Source organism: Arachis ipaensis, chromosome B06 (assembly GCF_000816755.2).
Source record: "Arachis ipaensis cultivar K30076 chromosome B06, Araip1.1, whole genome shotgun sequence".
Lineage (NCBI taxonomy): Eukaryota > Viridiplantae > Streptophyta > Magnoliopsida > Fabales > Fabaceae > Arachis > Arachis ipaensis.
The window spans coordinates 24,767,520-24,785,879 of record NC_029790.2 but is presented as its reverse complement, the minus strand read 5'-3'; the positions used below and the strand labels follow the sequence as shown (position 1 = coordinate 24,785,879).

At 37.6% G+C, this 18,360-nt stretch overlaps 3 protein-coding genes across 4 annotated transcripts; 2 read left to right on the top strand and 1 right to left on the bottom strand.

Moving 5' to 3' along the window:
* Positions 1,786-2,702, top strand: LOC107646707 (protein FAR1-RELATED SEQUENCE 5-like). The gene is made up of 2 exons (XM_016350874.1): positions 1,786-2,384; positions 2,471-2,702. The coding sequence occupies exons 1-2, from the start codon at positions 1,786-1,788 to the stop codon at positions 2,700-2,702; spliced, it is 831 nt and encodes a 276-aa protein (XP_016206360.1).
* Positions 2,709-4,344, top strand: LOC107646706 (protein FAR1-RELATED SEQUENCE 5-like). Its single transcript, XM_016350872.1, has 3 exons — positions 2,709-2,871; positions 3,156-4,117; positions 4,213-4,344. The coding sequence occupies exons 1-3, from the start codon at positions 2,709-2,711 to the stop codon at positions 4,342-4,344; spliced, it is 1,257 nt and encodes a 418-aa protein (XP_016206358.1).
* Positions 4,953-10,002, bottom strand: LOC107646705. 2 transcript variants are annotated; one of them, XR_002348564.1, is made up of 12 exons: positions 9,706-9,979; positions 9,359-9,626; positions 8,902-9,254; positions 8,420-8,539; positions 8,080-8,205; positions 6,974-7,999; positions 6,786-6,872; positions 6,583-6,714; positions 6,137-6,271; positions 5,951-6,054; positions 5,435-5,856; positions 4,953-5,306 (listed from the first exon to the last, which is right to left on the bottom strand). XR_002348564.1 is itself a non-coding variant. In XM_021104303.1 (3 exons), exons 1-3 carry the CDS (start codon positions 9,715-9,717, stop codon positions 8,995-8,997), a joined length of 540 nt encoding a protein of 179 aa, XP_020959962.1. In that variant the 5' UTR covers positions 9,718-10,002; the 3' UTR covers positions 8,885-8,994. The 2 variants fall into 2 exon arrangements, 1 of the variants encoding a protein (XP_020959962.1); XM_021104303.1 differs by lacking the exons at positions 4,953-5,306; positions 5,435-5,856; positions 5,951-6,054; ... (4 more) ...; positions 8,080-8,205; positions 8,420-8,539 and having other exon boundaries at positions 8,885-9,254; positions 9,706-10,002.

Below are 18,360 nucleotides of genomic sequence, written 5' to 3'. Positions count from 1 at the left end.
TTAATACAATAATTATTGTTAGAAATAAAAGAGTAATATGAAAAAAGTGTTTTTGTGTATTATTCAGAATATGATTAATGATACAATATACATTGATATATTTAGTTGCTAAAAGAATCAAAGCAATAACACTGTAATATCCTATAACAAATATGCTAAATAAGGAAAAGTATATGGAACCAACTAATAATCAGCTAAGAATGGAACAACATAATTAATTATAATTAATTTAATTTTATTAATTTATAATTTCATTTGTTTTTTAAATTATTGTTGACAACCTGCAAAATATGAGGGAAGATACGATACTCAGGGGAGAGAATCACGGAAACATAGCATTCAGTTTGAACACCCTGGGTTACCCTTTTCAACTAGCGCCGTCATTCTTTTTCTCTCCCCCAAGAAGCATAGCCGCCTACTTCCTCCACCGTCTTTACCCAATCACTCAAGTTGTGTCGCCGGTGTTATTTCATTGACCGTTGGGGCCGCTTTTCATTCACTAAGTAGCCGCCGTTGATGCATCACGTCCCCGGAAGCCTTGCATGCATGTCACGTTGATCATCATCACTTACTTGACACCGTCCACATCAAATCATATAAACTGTGCCTCCGTCCTTGCTTTTCCTCGGTTCGTGCCTCTGTTACTCTAAAAAGAAGAAGCGGCCGTGGCAGAGCAAATATTCTGCTAAAAAAAATTCTCCATGGAACGCTCAAATCCGAAAGGGGAACCGAATAGCACAGTGATCAATGCTAGTGAAGGCAATGATGAATTGAATGACGATGGCGTTGTTAATCAAGAGGGTTCCTTGGTACGTTCTATGTTGTATATGTTAGTATTGAATTGATGAATAGTTATATGAGAACCTGAAGTGTGAATGTTTCTTTTCCATGTTTTTTAGATGTTTCTTAAATTTATTTCTTTGAAAAAAAATATCGGACACCGACGTTGCTAGAGGACATGTTAATAAGGTATGATTGCAATTGAATACATTGGGTTGTGGAACAGGCTATAATTAGCTAATGTCATTGATACTAAAAATTCCAATAGAGATAGACATAGATAGTGGATATGGAAATTAATTGGGTTGTGTGGAAGACATGTAGGATCTACGTTGGAAAAGACAAAATTATTGGTATTGTATATTGCCCCTATATGTGCGAATAGTCCAAGATCAATTTCAATCTCACTATGTTGTCCCGTCTATGTCATAATGCATGCAATCAATTAAATGTTGTTATTGATTCATTGATTCCTAATAGAATTTTTTTATTAAAATGTGTGTTGTGAATGCTTCTTATTCATGGTAATTAGATTACTAGTTTTTGGAAAAATCTGGAGAAATAATTTGTTTATAGTAATAAAGTCTGATTGAGTGCTATATATGTTTCTATTTATTTGTTGATATGTTTTATTGGATTGCTTCATTATATAGTAATGGTCATAAGTGGATTAAAGTTCTGTTCCGATTGTCTTTAATTGAAGGTCGACAAAATCACCGACGTCATGGTGACGAGAAATGATGAGTTGGATTTAAGACATGAGGTTTGAAGTATTTCTTATTGTGTGTTAGCACGTTATAGTTACCACTTTGATACTATCTTTAATTTGTATTTTGGTTCTGTGAATTGCCTTTACAGTTACCGGATCATAGTGGGCTTGGTGAAGAGGAAATCCCAGCCATAGGAATGAGATTTGATTCGCTGCATTTGGCATAGGAGTTTTATGCAAGTTATGCAAAGAAATTGGGGTTTGTAACTAAAGTCAGGAACACGAACTTTGACAAGATGCGGAAGGATGCAAAGATACCCATTAATCAGTCTCTTCACTGCACTCGGGAGGGTTATCGAGAATCTCGTGTTAAGGCAGCAACTAGGTCAAATAGAATAACAGCCACGAGATGCAAAGCAAGAATGTATGTCATGCTGGACAGGGAGAAGGAATGTTGGGTTGTGTCCAAGGTAGAATTGAGGCATTCTCACCCCTGTTCGGCTGATAAAGCTGTCCACTATCATGAGTACCGGGAGCTGACCATGCATGCCAAGTGCGTCATTACGGATAACGATGAGGCTGGCATAAGACCCAACAAGACGTATCTAGCACTTACAAACGAAGTTGGTGGGTCTTCAAACCTGAGTTTCTCAGAAAATGATGTCAGAAATTACATTACAAGCAATCTCCGATGCTCCGATGACAATGCGGACTTCAATGGGATGATGAATTATTTCGTTCGAATGAAGGAAATCAATCCCAACTTCTTTTATGCCATAGATGTTGACGATGCTAATAAATTTAGGAACGCACTCTGGGTAGATGCAAGGTGCAGGGCTTCGTATGAATATTACGGAGATGTGGTGTCGTTCAATACCACGTACAGGAGAAACAGGTCTCTATAATTATTAGTGAATTGCATGAGCAGTTATCTGTTAAATTTGTCATCTTACCTTACATTTACTTTTTATGTATTCTCAGGCATGGTCTACCGTTTGCTTCTTTTGTCGGTGTAAACCACCATGGGAAGTCAACCCTTCTTGGCTGTGCTTTACTTGGCAATGAGGAGATCCCTAGTTTTGAGTGGGTGTTCACACAGTGGGTGAGATGCATTGGGACTGCGCCAAAGGGTATCATTACTGACCAGTGCAAGGTGATGGCTGGTGCTATAAGGAAAGTCCTACCTGATACTGTCCACAGATGGTGCATTTGACACATAATGAAGAAAACTCAATTCAAGCTTGGTGGCTACGCTAGGTACGGGGAGTTGAGTGCAATGATGAATCACATTGTGTATAACTCTCCTTCGAGTGAATCGTTTGAAGTTGATTGGGCTGCTTTCATCAAAGAATTTGCGTTAGGTCAGAACAGATGGTTAGCAGGTTTGTGATCGTTAAACTAAATTTTGTCTGTTGGTTTCATGGTGCCTATTTATTATTCTAATTTTATTATTGCCGAGTGTTTCCGTTCTTCTGTTTTTTTCTTAAGAACGTAAATGAATTTTATACCTTGTTATGTCAGCGGATGTTCTTTTCAATACACATACTAATGTTTCTTTTCGTAGTGTGTCTGGATGTTTTTTTTATATGTTTTATCGATGCTTTCTAAGCTGTCATCCTATTGGTAATAAGCGACACTCTTATGCTATTTATTTTTTCCTGTGTAGATCTTTATGTGAATCGACGTAAGTGGGTGCCAATATTCTTCAAGAGTGAATTTTGGGCCGGCATGAGGAGCACACAGCGGAGTGAAAGTATGCACGCATTCTACGGTGGATACCTTCATTGCAAGAGTGGATTGGTTCAGTTCGTCCATGAATATGATAACGTACTTGAAAACAAGGAGCAAAAAGAGCTTGAAGATGATGCTGCGGACTCGAAAGGAGTCATCCCATGTATAGGGAGCACAGGCATTGAGCGACAGTTTCAACAGGAATATACGAGTAATATGTTCCGGACCCTTCAGTTGGAGGTAAGGAAAAAAACCGATTGTGTGGTTCGATCAACTGAACAAAAGGGAGATACAATTTCTATTAAAGTGGATGAGCAGAAGGTATTTTGGGGGAAGCCTGTCTACCATACTTTCATAGTACAGTTTGACCCTTTGAGTCGAAAGAGTCGGTGCGGGTGCAACAAATTTGAATCCGTTGGTATATTGTGTTGCCATATCCTTGCGATCTGGTCATACTATAGAGTTGACACAGTACCTAGCTGCTATGTTCTTCCTCGATGGAGTAAGAATGTCATCCGCAAGCACACTTACATTAAGAGTAGCCATGACGTGGCTCGAAGTAATGAAAGCCACAATTTGTTTAGGAATCTGTGTTCGGAGTTCTATAACGTTGCTCAGGAGTTTGTTGCTTGTGAAGAGGAAGCAGCCATCTTGCGAGCTGCCCTTTTGGATGCAAAGTCCAAGCTGACTGATCATCGTGCTAGCATGCGTTCCTCCACTCTTGATGGGACTCAGAATAGGATGCCCACACGGAGCACATGTGATGTTATTTTACATGACATACAGGGACCTTCAAGGGTGAAAACCAAAGGACGGCCTAAGGGTAAGAGACTTGGAGCAGAGTTGGACAAGTCAATTAAGAAGTCAATGGAAAATAGGAAGAGGAAATCACAACCGGTATGTGTCAGAAGTGACGTCTATGTTAAATTGTTTATATGGAATGGTGTTACTGTTTCTCATAAGTTGTTCTCTTTGTGTTGTGGATCTTGTAGGATGTTGTTGACCCTCGGACAGATAATGATTGCCACGGTTCTGTAGACAACAGAGTTGAGGATTCTACTATATGGAATTCAGCAGATGGTGGCGGATTCATGGACCTGTTGAACTCTTTTAGGCATTTATAGCCATGTTTATTGGCATGAGTAATTTTTCATACTGTGCTAGATTTCTTGGTCCTTTAGACACAACTGAATAAACTCTTTATTTTTCTGTTTTGTCACTTTCATTTATCCTGTTTTGAAGTATTCATTAAAAGAATCAAAAGTACAAATGTTGTTATTGTTTCCCAATATTTGGTTAGTATGGTTTTGAATAAATGAGGTATCACTTATTTGTTCGAAAAAAAATAAATGTATTAAATCCGGACCGAAATTTGCCATTTAAAAAAAATTCCATTTTACAAGGATAGGATTCATATTCAGAACCATCCATTTTACAAGGAAAAGTAACATCCGTATGCCTATCAGTAGCAACATCCAATTAAAATCTTGGTTAAAGTCTAGACGGATTACGCCCGAAGGCCATGCAAAGGTTATACTTCCAGCGACGTCACAATTTCAGCAACAAAAAATAGTGAAAAAAAATTAACGCAAACCACTTTGTTAACACCATGCTAGTAAATCGAATGAACTGTCACGTAAGCATAGTCATGCACAAAAGGGTTATAACAAAACACGAGCCGCATACTTTTGAATGAAGTACTCATAAGTTCAAATGACTAAGATATTATAGTTGATGAAGCAGATTCAGAATCATCCAACTTACAAGGAAAAGTAACATCCGTGTGCCTATCAGTAGCAACATCCAATTAAAATCCTGGTTAAAACTAAGTTCTTGAGAATCCTGAAATACCTAACATACGAAACTTGCTAAGGAGTATCTAACAAAACACGAGCAATTCACTTCTCAATTAAGTATATACAAGTTCAAATTCCTAAAATATGATAGATCAAAAAATATATTCAGAACCATCCAATTTACAAAGGAAAGAAACATCCTAGTGCCTAGCATGAGCACCATCCATGCAGAGGAGTTGTCTTGATTGTCACCATCAACTTGACAAATTCCGCAACATGAAAACCTGAACCTGCAGTGAAACATGCTTTATTAGGCTCACACAAAACGAATCTAAGTCGGCAAATGGGTATATGAAGGCCTATAACTCTATCAGGAGGCCATGGATAGACTAAGGCATGTATATTGATTTTTTCTTACCTATGCATCTGTCTTCTTCCGTTGTCTCCCTCCCTTGGCTGGCTTTCTAGTGGGTAAGCCTACACGCTACAGCATGCTCCTCGTGATTGGTGCTGTGAAGGGTGATTTCACAGCCTTTGTCTTTTTCCTAGGCTGGTTGCGGCGCACAGGAGCGCTGTCCAATGCTTGCAGCGCCATCTCAATTTGTGAATTATGAGGACCAAGACTATGTCTAGTATGATCTCATTCCTAAACTCCTGTACAATGTCCTGCATGACAATTTTGTGTGGAAGGGTAATTTTAAATCCGTGAAAGAAACTTACTAGAAAGAGGTTCAAATTAACTGTTATAATATATCTAACTTCACCTTGTCCCAAGGCTGCAAGGGTTTATCTAAACCCCAAAACTGCATGAACTTGATGACGAATACACCACAATCCGAGCTATATATACAAAGAGAGAATATTATTTCCAGTCATGTTATCAATATCAAGTGAAGTGTTTTTAAGAGTATTATTAGGTGGCTTTTTAACTGACCCATTATCTTGTCTTGGTACGGTAGGATAGAAACGAGGTAGACCGTCCTCCGTGTGCTCATATGTGGGAATAGTAACCTTCGCCATGTCTTCAATGAGTCTCCCCTGGAAAGCAGCAACACGTTAGCAATGATACATTTTGAGTTACCCAGGCAAAAGGTGAACTAATTGACTGAGGTATTCTTACTGCATAAGCATGTATTTTTAATCTTTCATTATTAGGTTCTCCTGTATACATACTATCCAGTACCCACAGCCTTTTCTGATATATCTCAAAGACATACAACCACCAGTGACGATCGATACAGACTGGGGCAAACCACTGTGATGAAAACAGAGTTAACAAATCAGTTACATGAGCAATGGAGTCACCAAATTCAGACATAAGCAAAATCTCTAAAACAATTAGCGTGTTGAGGAAAATATAATTTAACGAAAGCCAATCACATCTCAATTAAGTACATGCAGATTCAATTGCCTAAGATGTGAGAACTAAAAACAAATATCAGAACCATCCATTTAGCAATTAAAGGGAACATCCGGTTAACTATCACAAGCAACATCCAAGTAATAAACACGATATTGTAAGCACTTAACCCGAAAAATCAACCTTCAACTAGAGCATTAACTTACCCATCTTCGCATGGAAGCTGCTATCTTGTCAAAAAATATAGAATCATCACCGAAGTGAGGACCCAGCCCTACATAGCTAACAGTAGGAACCTCCCTGAAGGAATCCAAGTTCCTCTTGTGCAACACAATTTCCTGTACAAAAAGCACAATTTAGGATCAGCCCTCAAATATTGATCGATAAGAAGACACCGATTCGTGCATACCAAAATTCTCAGAGGAATACAGTAATAGTCATTCTTAAACCGCAACAATTCTGAGTCATTAAAGGTTGAACACATCCAATGAACGATCTGTATAAAAAATTTACATTGCGTTAGGGTCATATGTTTGTGCCACAATATATATTAAGAAACATATTCATTCTATTAACGTGTTAGAGTTATCTACTTACGTTGCTGGTGACCTAGTGCCGGGGTAGCAATGAGCAGATGTCCTCTCGGAGTAATGATAGATGTTGCTTTCCTTCGTATGCCGCCACAACCTGATTCTGCTCCGACGAACGATTGGCAGCCCATCGCCGCAATCGCTCCTCATCATCCTCGTCCAGCTTTCGCCCTTTTAGCAGTGGATGAACCTTTATAGGGGTACATTGGGTGAGCATCTGTTCCGTCTGAGTCATGCCCGGTGAAATCTTCTTGCTTGGTGGGCTAGGAGTCTTGCAAGACGGAGAGGCTGTCATCACGATCTGCAGTGGCCTCGTGTTCTGCAGTTGCTCAAGGTATTGCCATATTTGTTCACTCTCGGGGTCTCGGTTCGAAAGGAAATCGGGATTACTGCAAATAACTCAACCTATGTTAGAGAAAAAGTAGTTGTATACGGATGCAATCCCTAATTCATTAAAAAGTAAAATAGACCACAGAATGAAATAGTTTTGCATAGGAGACTTGCCCGTCAAACTCCCATTCTTCATGTTTCACCGACCTAACGGAGAGTGTTCCTGCATCGGGCAAGCTACAGACAGGTGTTGCTTGGGCAGCGTTATCCTTATTGAGGTTCCCTTCATGCGGATCAGCACTTGGTTTTTATTGGTCAACCCTCTGGTTATAAAGTCGGCACATCCTCTTGGCCAGAGGCTCATTCTCCTCATCATCATCTGTGCTAATTGGGAGTTCCTTTTCCTCAGATTGCTTTGGGCTGGACCTACGTGATCGGTCCTTCTTAGCCCCTCTATTTTTTTGCGCACCACTCTTGCTATGTTGTTTTATGTATAATGATTATGTTGGGTAAAGAAACATCCAATTACAATGAAAAGAACCTAATTAACTTATGCAATGCTATTCAATATACTCACTCTCGGGCTAGTTTTTTATCCGTCCATATGGCATGAAGTGCTTCTAGTAGGAGGTGGAGCTGTTGTGCGTCCACTTGGTCGTCTTTCCTATGACACCTGCCTTCTCTCTCCACAAACTGAGCTCCCCTGTTTAAAGTGATTGCATGAACCGAATTAACCATAGCAAAGTAAATTTGTTAGTTAACATGATAAAGCATCGTATTTACCCTCGGCGGCACCGAATCCTTTCACCCATGCTTCTGTGGTGCCTTTTTTCCCGTTTTCCTCCTTGCAGCTTGCGGTGAACGATCCTTTATGTCCTCAGCTACACCCTGTCTAGTCAAAAGACGTCCCTGATTTAAGAAATAAAGAGAATCAATGATCTTAATCGAATCCCAAGGCACCACCAAAAGAGAACCCAGAAAACAGAATGATCAAACATCAAGAAACATACTTAGAGTCAACGAAAAACTTTGATAAAATAGAAATACATATTCACTCATCTGATGGGCATTTTCGACCTTCACAGTGGCATAACTTAACCTTTTACAAGAGTGAAATGAGTACCTCGGATATAATATACTGCGCCTTTTTTTCTAGCCTCTCCGAGCTCCACGCATCGAGCCATGGCTCAGGCTCAAGACAATTTTCGAGCAGACCGTATTGCAACCGCTGAAAATAGAGGATCTACACAGAGGACGGGCACAAGTCATTTTATACATGAAGGAAAACCAAGTTGAATATACTATTAACTTGAATAGTTAGCATGAGATACGATAGAAGATTCTATAAGGCTGGCAGTCAACTGGAATATAGCAAGCGACACAGAACAATTACCAGGAAACATTTAGATGAAATCATACACCAAAGCATCCAAAATTAGAAGACAAAGATTCAAGTAAATCATCAACATATCATTAAATATCATACAAATAACAGTACTAGAGACTGAACTCTCCAAACTAATGTAAAGCAAATTACTGTTATACAATTTATTTTGTTCACAAAACAACCACATACTAAATTTGGTAATGGTTATTGCGTCATACCAGCATGACGAACATGCAGCCTTCACACGTTTTGTTCCCTTTCAGCTTATACTTTTCGACTGCCTTGTCAAACCACTTCATAGTTTCCAACGGCTAGTTGAATCTCCTCGGATCAGAAACATCTAACACTGCGTAGATGTGCCATGGAGAGAGAACCTGTTGAGTGGTGGGGCACAGGAACATTTTCATCACCACCAGTAGAAAGTACCTCCTGAACTCCATCCTATCTGATTCTGTGGCCATTGGACAACTGTAAACTAAATCCCGAAGCTCGGTTGTTGTCCGTCTATGGAACCTTTTTTGAATGGCCACGTGGGACGGATTACTCTCATCGAGAGCTGGAAATGGATCCCCTACAACATGTTCATGTGTTATGGCATTGTAATATTTACATTCCCAAAGATATTTATGCCAGCACGCATATGAAAGAGTAAGTAATTAAGATATAGGAACTTACCTTGAGACGGAAGGCCGAAGACCTTCCCGATTAGCTCGGCATTGAGGCGAATGTTGCCTATGTCGAGTACAAAAGTTCTCTGCTTTACTTGATACGACTCAGCCAGATGAACCATGATTGCTTGCTTTACAGACCAATTTGGAACACGCCGCAAGAATCTGAATCCAATCTCATCAATCTCCGCAAGCTTCTCAACGGAGTTATTATTAGATAGCGTTCTCATCATGTTATGAATGTAGCTGGGTGAGCATCGGGACTCTAACAATTTCTGTTAATTGTTACACCAACGGTAAGTCACACTTACGATAATATGAATGGTAAACTGTGAATGGTAAAAATCATGTTACCTTTTTCCCCATGTTGGTTGGTTTTGCTGCAAATCAATCCTGCTACGGTGTCACAGAAAATAGCCCCTAAACATTTAACGGAAACTCCTATACAAACATCATATGCAACATCAGAACAGTTCTCAGTTAATACAATATCAAACCAACATTCAAAGTAGTAATTCTAACTACAGAAACATCCATTCGCTAGTTATAGCAATTCAGCAACATCCAACAAAGTGGTTCCTGAAGCTAATCATAGATTACAAAACAAGAATAAACCATTTCAGACCCAATCTCAGTTTGAAAAAAAATCATAATTAGTGTTCTTTTAATTAGCTTGAGTGACTGATATGTCAATATACATATTCGTAACTTATTAAGTACACGTACATATATGGGATTTGAATCCTTGCAAAGAACCATAAGAAACTAAGAAATTTGAAAAATAGTGCTTGGAGTTCAATTTGAAAAAATGAATACCATAAGAAATTTGCAGATGTGGCTATTTCATGTAGAAATGATAGGTGCATATAGATTTAATTTCTACGATAATAATATTTGCAAACAAAAATTAAGCTGTCTTGAACAAATAAAATCATATTTAAGAATATACCCAAACTCAATTAGGGATCAAGAAAAACATATTAAAAAAATTTATTATTACTCGTGTTTCACTTTTGTGAATGTGGCTACAAATATATGCTGCCTTTTATTCTTAATTAATGAGTGATAAAAAAAGATTGTTATATGAAATTTAAATTTAATTAAAGGTACAAAGCAGTAATTAGATTTAAATAGAATAAGAAAGATATATTCTTGAAAGTTACAAAACTCTACAAATATTCAATTATATGTTATACTGTGGATGTGTTTCATTAGAACATTCAGTAGGTTACTATTTGCTACTAATTATGAGGAAGGAAGCAACATTTTGGAAGCAAATTTGGTTACGAATGGAAAGGGGAAGAAGAGCATTCGAGAAAGAGATATAAAAGGGAGAAAAACAAATTTGGTTGCTGGTGGTTTATAAATTCATCTCAAACCCAATTCCAGTTAGAAAATATACCACAATTACCATTGAAGTACCTATCTTGTTCCTAATGAATTTAAAAAAAAAAAAACACTCCTTAACCAAAGATTACAAATAAGCCCATAGCATAAAGCTCCAAGGAAGAAACACCCTTCAACAATAAAACATGTATAAATAAAGACATGGTCTTTAAATATATGTTCCACTTGGTAAAGAACTACATACACCCAAAAAGGGTCAAAAAGTAACAATTACAATAACAACAATAGCACCATTTATGTGTTCTTCATCAGCAAATCATTTTTTGTTGCTGGTGGTTTTTAAATTCATCTCAAACCCGATTCCAAATAGAAATTATATCACAATTATCATTGAAGCACCTATCTTATTCCCAATGAATTTAAAGCAATAAAAACACTCCTTAACCAAATGTTACAAATAATCCCATAGCATAAAGCTCTAAGAAAGAAACACCATTCAACAAGATAACATGTATAAATAAAGAAACGGTCTTTAAATATATGTTCCACTTGGTAAAGAACTACATACACCCAAAAAGGGTCAAAAAGTAACAATTACAAAAACAACAACAGTACAATTCACGTGTTCCTCATCAGCTTCAATTTTTTTTTCCTGGGAAACTAACAAACTCCAACAGCTTTCATATAAAATCTCGTATAAAGGTTGATCAGAAAACCAAAATTTTTTGGATTGGGTTTTAACTATTAAGAATATACCCAAACTCAATTAGGGATCAAGAAAAATATATTTACCTGTGCTCAAACTTCCGAATAACAAGAAAAATGCAGCTAATACTCTTGACAACAACCAGTGATGCACCGAGGTTATATTACCTGATCAAAACCAAGAAAGAAGAAACACCCACTCAATTAAAATTCACCATTACCACTACACAGAAAACTACTTCAAATTCTGTTTTCAAAACATGCATAAGCAATCGGAGAAAACATCTACCATACCTGATAATTGGTGAGACGATCAGAAGATGCTGGGCTGGAAAACTGGAGGAACACCGGCGAATGGCGCAGCTGCAATAGTAGGCTTTCGGTGCGCCGGGTATACCTGCATGCAACCGCAGAGTTCCCGGAGGCGAGGAGGCGCGAGGCGGGCTGAGGCTTCAGCGCGGGGTTGCGGCGGCCGTAGAAGACAGGGAATAGGGTTCAGCAATTTTCCCGGTGGTGTGGCGCGATTGGAGATGTTTTTGAAAGTTTTGGTAAAACGGTGAAAGTAGGGTTTCTGATGAGGGTTATTCTGGTTTACCGTGGGTTAATTTTTGGGATGTTGGAGCCAATTGGGCTTCCGGTTCCAAGCCCAAATACATGTTGGCTGATTCTTGGCTTATAGAGAGTTGGTTCCCTAGCATTATTGGCTAAATAAATATAATTAATGCTAATTGATCTTAATTTTTTTTTGGTTGCCCATGGTATCCCCCAACCCGACAGGCCAAGGACTAATCTGTCGCGGATCGGAGCTCCATTTAAGGGTCTGCCGCTGGCCAATGAGTTGTTGCATGCACAAGGCAGGATTCGAACTCCAACACTTGCTTAAGCGGACGAATGAGCTGACCACTCAACCAACCCAAGTTGGTTGCTAATGGATCTTAATTGATTCTAATTATACTCTAACATCTCCTCTCAAACTCAAGTGGGAGCTAAAGATACCATCTTTAATTTGGATACTAAAGTCTGAAAACGAGTAGGATGATGAGCCTTCGTGAAGATATTAGCAGTCTGATCCAGAGTCCCAACAACTATGAGATGAACAACAACATCAATAAAGAGACGTTGTCAGACAAAGTGACAATCAATCTCAATGTGTTTGTGCGTTTAAAAAAATATCATTATGGGCAATCTGAATAGCACTGCGGTTGTCACAAAAACCATTAGTTGAGGACGACTGAGGAGCACCCAAGTCTTCAAGAAGCCAATGAATCGAAACAATCTCAGCGGTGGTGTCAATGAGAGCACGATAGTCAGCTTCGGTGCTTGATCGAGCAGTGAATATTTGCTTCTTGGCTCGCTAGGAAATGAAAGAGTCACCAAGAAACAAACAATAACTAGTAGTAGAACGATAATTAGCGGGATCCCCAGCCCAATCAGCATCTGAGTACGATTGAAGGGTTAAAGATGAATGGGCAGAAAAATAAAGGCCATGAAATAGAGTGTCTTTGATGTAGAGAACAATTGTCGCATAGTGAGTAGTACAAGGAACTGACAAGAACTGGCTAAGAACATGAACTAGATAGGTAATGTCTGGTCATGTGACAGTCAAGTAGACGAGACCTCTAACTAACTGTCGATAAAGAGTAGGATTATCCAAAACAGTGACATCCATAGGAGTAAACTGAACATTAGGCTCAAGAGGAGTAGACTTAGTGCGACTATCTATAATTTTAGCTCGAGCAAAAAGATTTGAAGCATACTTAGCTTAGGAGATATAGATACCGTCGTCTGAGGATATGACTTCAAGGCCAAGAAAATAACTGAGAGAACTAAGATCTTTTATCTCAAAAGTGTCGTGAAGGGATGCTTTAAGATCAGCGATACCATCAACATCGTCTCTAGTAATGATCATGTCATCAACATACAAAAGTAGAAGAACAACTCTATGTTCACTTTTACGAATAAAGAGAGCATTCGTATGAGGGCTGCAAGTGAAACCAAGATTGCATATAGTGGTACTGAACTTTTCAAACTATTTACGAGGAGCTTGCTTAAAACCATAAAGTGCTTTAAGAAGGAGACAGACTTTGCTAGAAGGACAAGGATATTCCGAGGGTGGTTTCATATAGACCTTCTTTTTCAAATCTCTATTAAAAAATGAATTTTTTACATCCATCTGACAGAGACCATTTTTTAACCTCAGCAATGGCAAGGAGAGTGCGAACAGATGTGAAACGAGCAACATGAGCAACAGTCTCTTCATAATCAATACCATACTCTTGTGTACATAATTGAGCAACCAATCGTACCTTATAAAGGTCAATAGAACTATCAAAGCGAGTCTTAATTTTGTATACTCATCTACTACCCACAACTTCTTGATTAGAATGAGGATTAACCAAGTCCCAAGTGTGTGCTTTTTCAAGTGCCTAAATTTCGTCCTGCATTGTTTGCTGCCAATTTGAATTTGTGGAGGCTTCTCGGAATAACTTAGGTTTATGGTGATGAAGAATAGTAGTGGTGCTAAACTTTTCAAACCATTCATGAGGAGCTTGCTTAAGACCAAAAAGTGCCTCACGAAGGAGACATACTTTGCTAGAAGGATAAGGATATCCCGGGGGTGGTTTCATATAGACCTTCTTTTTCAAATCCCCATTAAGAAATGTATTCTTCACATTCATCTGATAGAGACCATTTTTTAACCACAGGAATGTCAAGGATACCGCGAACCGATGTGAGACGAGTAACATGAGTAACAGTCTCTCTTCATAATCAATACCATACTCTTGCATACATTCTTTAGCAACCAATTGTGCCTTATAACAGTCAATAGAACCATCAGAGTGAGTGTTGATCCTGTTTACTCATCTACTACCCATAACCTCTTGATCAGAAGAAGGATCAACCAAGTCCTAAGTGTGTGCTTTTGCCTGGATTTCTTCCTGCATTACTTGATGCCAATTTGAATTTGTGGAGGCTTCTCGGAATAACTTAGGTTCATAGTGATGAAGAATAGTAGAAAAATAATGATAATAAAAAAGATGAGGAGGTTGTCTTCTTACCCTAGAAGAACGAGTGGAGGGAGGAGGCATGACAGCAGGAGTAGTCCTATCTGGAATCATTGGAAAATGGAAAAAGTAAAAGCGTAGGAGGATCAAGTGGTTAACTTGAGATAGAACTTGTAGTATCATCAATAGAATAAAGATCAACATTAGGGTTAGTAAAAAATGGTGACTGAGTAGAAGGAATGGACTCAAAAGAGGAGAAACTAGAGAACATGTGATGCTCCTAGAATACAACATGATGAGATATACAAATAAGTTGAGAAATAGGATCCCAACAACGATAATCCTTGTATTCAGTGCTGTAGCCGAGAAAACAACACATGCGACTCCAAGGTTCAAGTTTATTATGTTCATGAGGCTGAAGAAGGACAAAACAGACACAACCAAAAATACGAAGAGAGCGGTAATCTAGAGAAATACGATAAAGACGCTCAAAGGGAGTAGTGCTACCAAGGACAGAAGAAGGGAGTCTATTGATAACATGAATAACAGTGAGAACAGCTTCACCCCAAATTCGTTCAGGGCACGAAGAAGAAATAAGCATTGTACGAAGAGAGTCAAGAATGTAACAGTATTTGCGTTTAGCTCTTCCATTTTGTTACGAGGTACCAGGACAAGAAAACTCAGATAAAGTGCCCTATTCAGGGAGAAAATTAAAGAGTTTAGAGTCACGATATTCCATAACATTATCATATCGGAAGATTTTAATGACCTTGGAAAACTGAGTTTTAATCATAGTGGTAAAATTAATATAAAGTTAAGGCAGCTCATGATGATTAGTTATCAAATAAACCCAAGTAAAACATGAATAATCAACAACAAATACTACAAAGTATCGATCCCCTAATATAGAAGTAGTGAGAGTGAGGCTCCAAACATCTGAGTGAATAAGATCAAAAGGAGAGCAAGCAATAGATGAATTATTATGAAAAGATAAAGCTAGTTATTTTGCAGTTTGACAAGAAATACAATTAAAAGACTCATTATTAACTTGACCTAAAACACTTGTAGACATAAGAGGACGCAATTTTTCTACAGAGCTGTGGGCAAGGCGGCGATGCCACAAGTGAAGTGTAGATGGAGAAAAAATAGCACAGAGATTTGACGTAGAAGGAACATGAAGATTCTCGAGCTCAAACAATCTTCCGACCTTACATCCAGTCCCGATAATCTATCCCGTCTGACGATCCTGTACATGACAACCAAAAATAGAAAAATTGATATCAAAATCGAGATCAACAAGTTGACCAACAGAGATAAAATTACAGTTTAATTTTGGAATAAAATAAGTATCAGGGAGATTAAGATTTGACTGTGAAATAAAATCCTTTATATGTCACATGCAAGAGGGAACCATCAACAATATTAACAGAAGGTGCATTTGTAGTGGTAAACAAAGATGAGAAAAGATGACGCAAAGAAAATGTGTGATTAAAGCAACTAGAATCAAAATACTATTTACAATTACCTGGAGGAGTAGAAAGAGCAGCAGAGGCATTACCAGAAAAGGAGAGAAATTACTTAAAAAGAGACTCAATATCGGATGGAAAGACAGAAGATGGGTTCGGAGAAGCAAAGTTGGTAGATTTAGTAGCAGTAGCAGTAGAAGCATGCACATTATTAGAGTAGTTGGGACGAGATTGATTCTTGTTCTGATTTGAATGTGGTGGGCGAAGTAGTAATCAAGTGTCTCAAGAGCTTGCAATAATGACAGAACAGTTTTAGATAATTGGAGCTAATATGACCTTTCTGTTTACATTTTTTATATTCAATAAAAGGACAATTTGAAAAGAGGTACCCAAAATGGTTACAGTTTTGAGAAAATTTATCCTTTCTATCGGTAGAAGTAAAGACAGTTTCACTCTTAGAGCGAGTCAAGCCCAGGCGTGTTTCTTCAGACTTAAGACAAGGAAGCGCATCTTCAAGGCTAGCCAAAGGATTCCGATGAAGAGAGAAGGTCTAACCGGCTCGAAGTCATCAGTAAGAGCCATGAGGAACTGTGTGAGATGAGTTTGGTTGCGATAATCCTCATATGCCTTAGCATCAGTTATATCTTTAATAACAGGCTCATATGAGGTCAATTGATCCCAAATAATTTTCATCTGAGCAAAAAAATCAAAGACTGCTTGTCCATGTTCTTGCTTAAGACTATGAAGCTCCTTTAGCAATTAGTACTGATGAGAGAGGTAAGAAATAGTGTAGCGTTTTGCCAAAAGATCCCATGTCTCTTTAGCAGTTTCAAAATGCCCAAACTGTAAATGAATACCTGGAGTAGAAGTGTTGCAAAATCAAGTAATAATTAGTAATTTTTACTATCCTAATCTTCTAAATTTTGTTGCAAAGTATTGTTCACCTTCCTTCTTGGATTTGGAGGTCCCATCTTTTGATTTGTTAGTCACAGTTAGCTTAACAAGATAAAACTAGTAACATAGTTCCCAAAATTTGCGCTCTTTAAGAAATTCTTTCATAGCTTAACCCAATGAGCATAGTTGGAGCCATTGAAGATAAGAGGATTAGGCTGAAAAACATCTGATTTTTTCTTAACAGTAGATACAAAGAAAGAAAACTACAAGATTATAGCAAAAATCGAGAAAACGGAGGGTAAAATCGTAAAGAGCTCACCAAAAATCTTAGGATGGGTCCTACTATGTGCCATGTCAGTGCCACTTCAACAACCATGCCAGTAGACACGTGGCAATGTCTAAATGGAAAGGGAAGACACATCAACGCTGAGTCAGCGAGGGTTGACATGCGGGTCAACGAAACGGTCCGGGTCGGGTCGAGTGGCGAGTTGATATGTGGATCTGTGGAGAGGCACTACTCCGTGACACGTGTACGATTCTGGACCGTTAATTGTGGATGGTGATTAAGGGTGCTGGGTGCGTTAGAGGAAAAATAGGGAAAACAGGGAGTGAAGGTCGCAGCGGTGCATCGACAGTCTCCGACGACGAGGTTGGATTCGTTGGATTTAGAACGACGAGACGAAGACGATGGTGCAGCCGTCGACAAAATACAGCGTCGGGAAAGGATCGAAAACAAGAGCAAAAAACACTACGGGAAGAGGAAAATATAAATGGCTCTGAATGAATCTCCATGGAAAAAAGATCTAAACTCTTGATATCATGTTAGATACAAGAGAATAATCCGAAGAAAGTGTTTTTGTGTATTATTCAATATATGATCAATGATACAATATACAAGGTGTATATAAGTGCTAAAGGAATCAAAACAATAAAAGTGTAATATCTTACAATAAATATACATATATGCTAAATAAATATAATTAATACTAACTGATCTTAATTGATCCTAATTATACTCTAACAATTATAATAATAATTATAACTAGTTAAATTGAAAAAATAATATATAAAAAATATATATAATTATTTTATTAATAAAATATAATATAACATGATATATTTTGTTTTTTATTTATTTAATATTAATGGTACTAATTTGAATATAGTTATCAAATGTGTTGTTTTTTATTTATTTAATATTAATGGTACTAATTTGAATATAGTTATCAATCTTTTATTAATTTATTTTGTTCAGTAAGTTAAACATAATATGTACTGTGAAAATAAATCATTGAGTAACATTTTAATAAACAATCAAATATTTATATGTTATCTTACTTTAAAAAAAATTGGTCACCAGAAAAATAAATAATAAAATTAACTCAAGACGAATAAATATAAATAATACATCTACAATATGTTGTAAAAATAATAGTTTAGTTTGTTATTATCAAATACTACTATAGTATATAAAGCTCTTTTCTTAATTTATATAGTTTGAGAAGGAGTTACATTTTACATAACCATGATACTACATTTGAACAAAATAAATTAACAAATCAACCTTAGAAAATCAATCATTTAGAGTAATA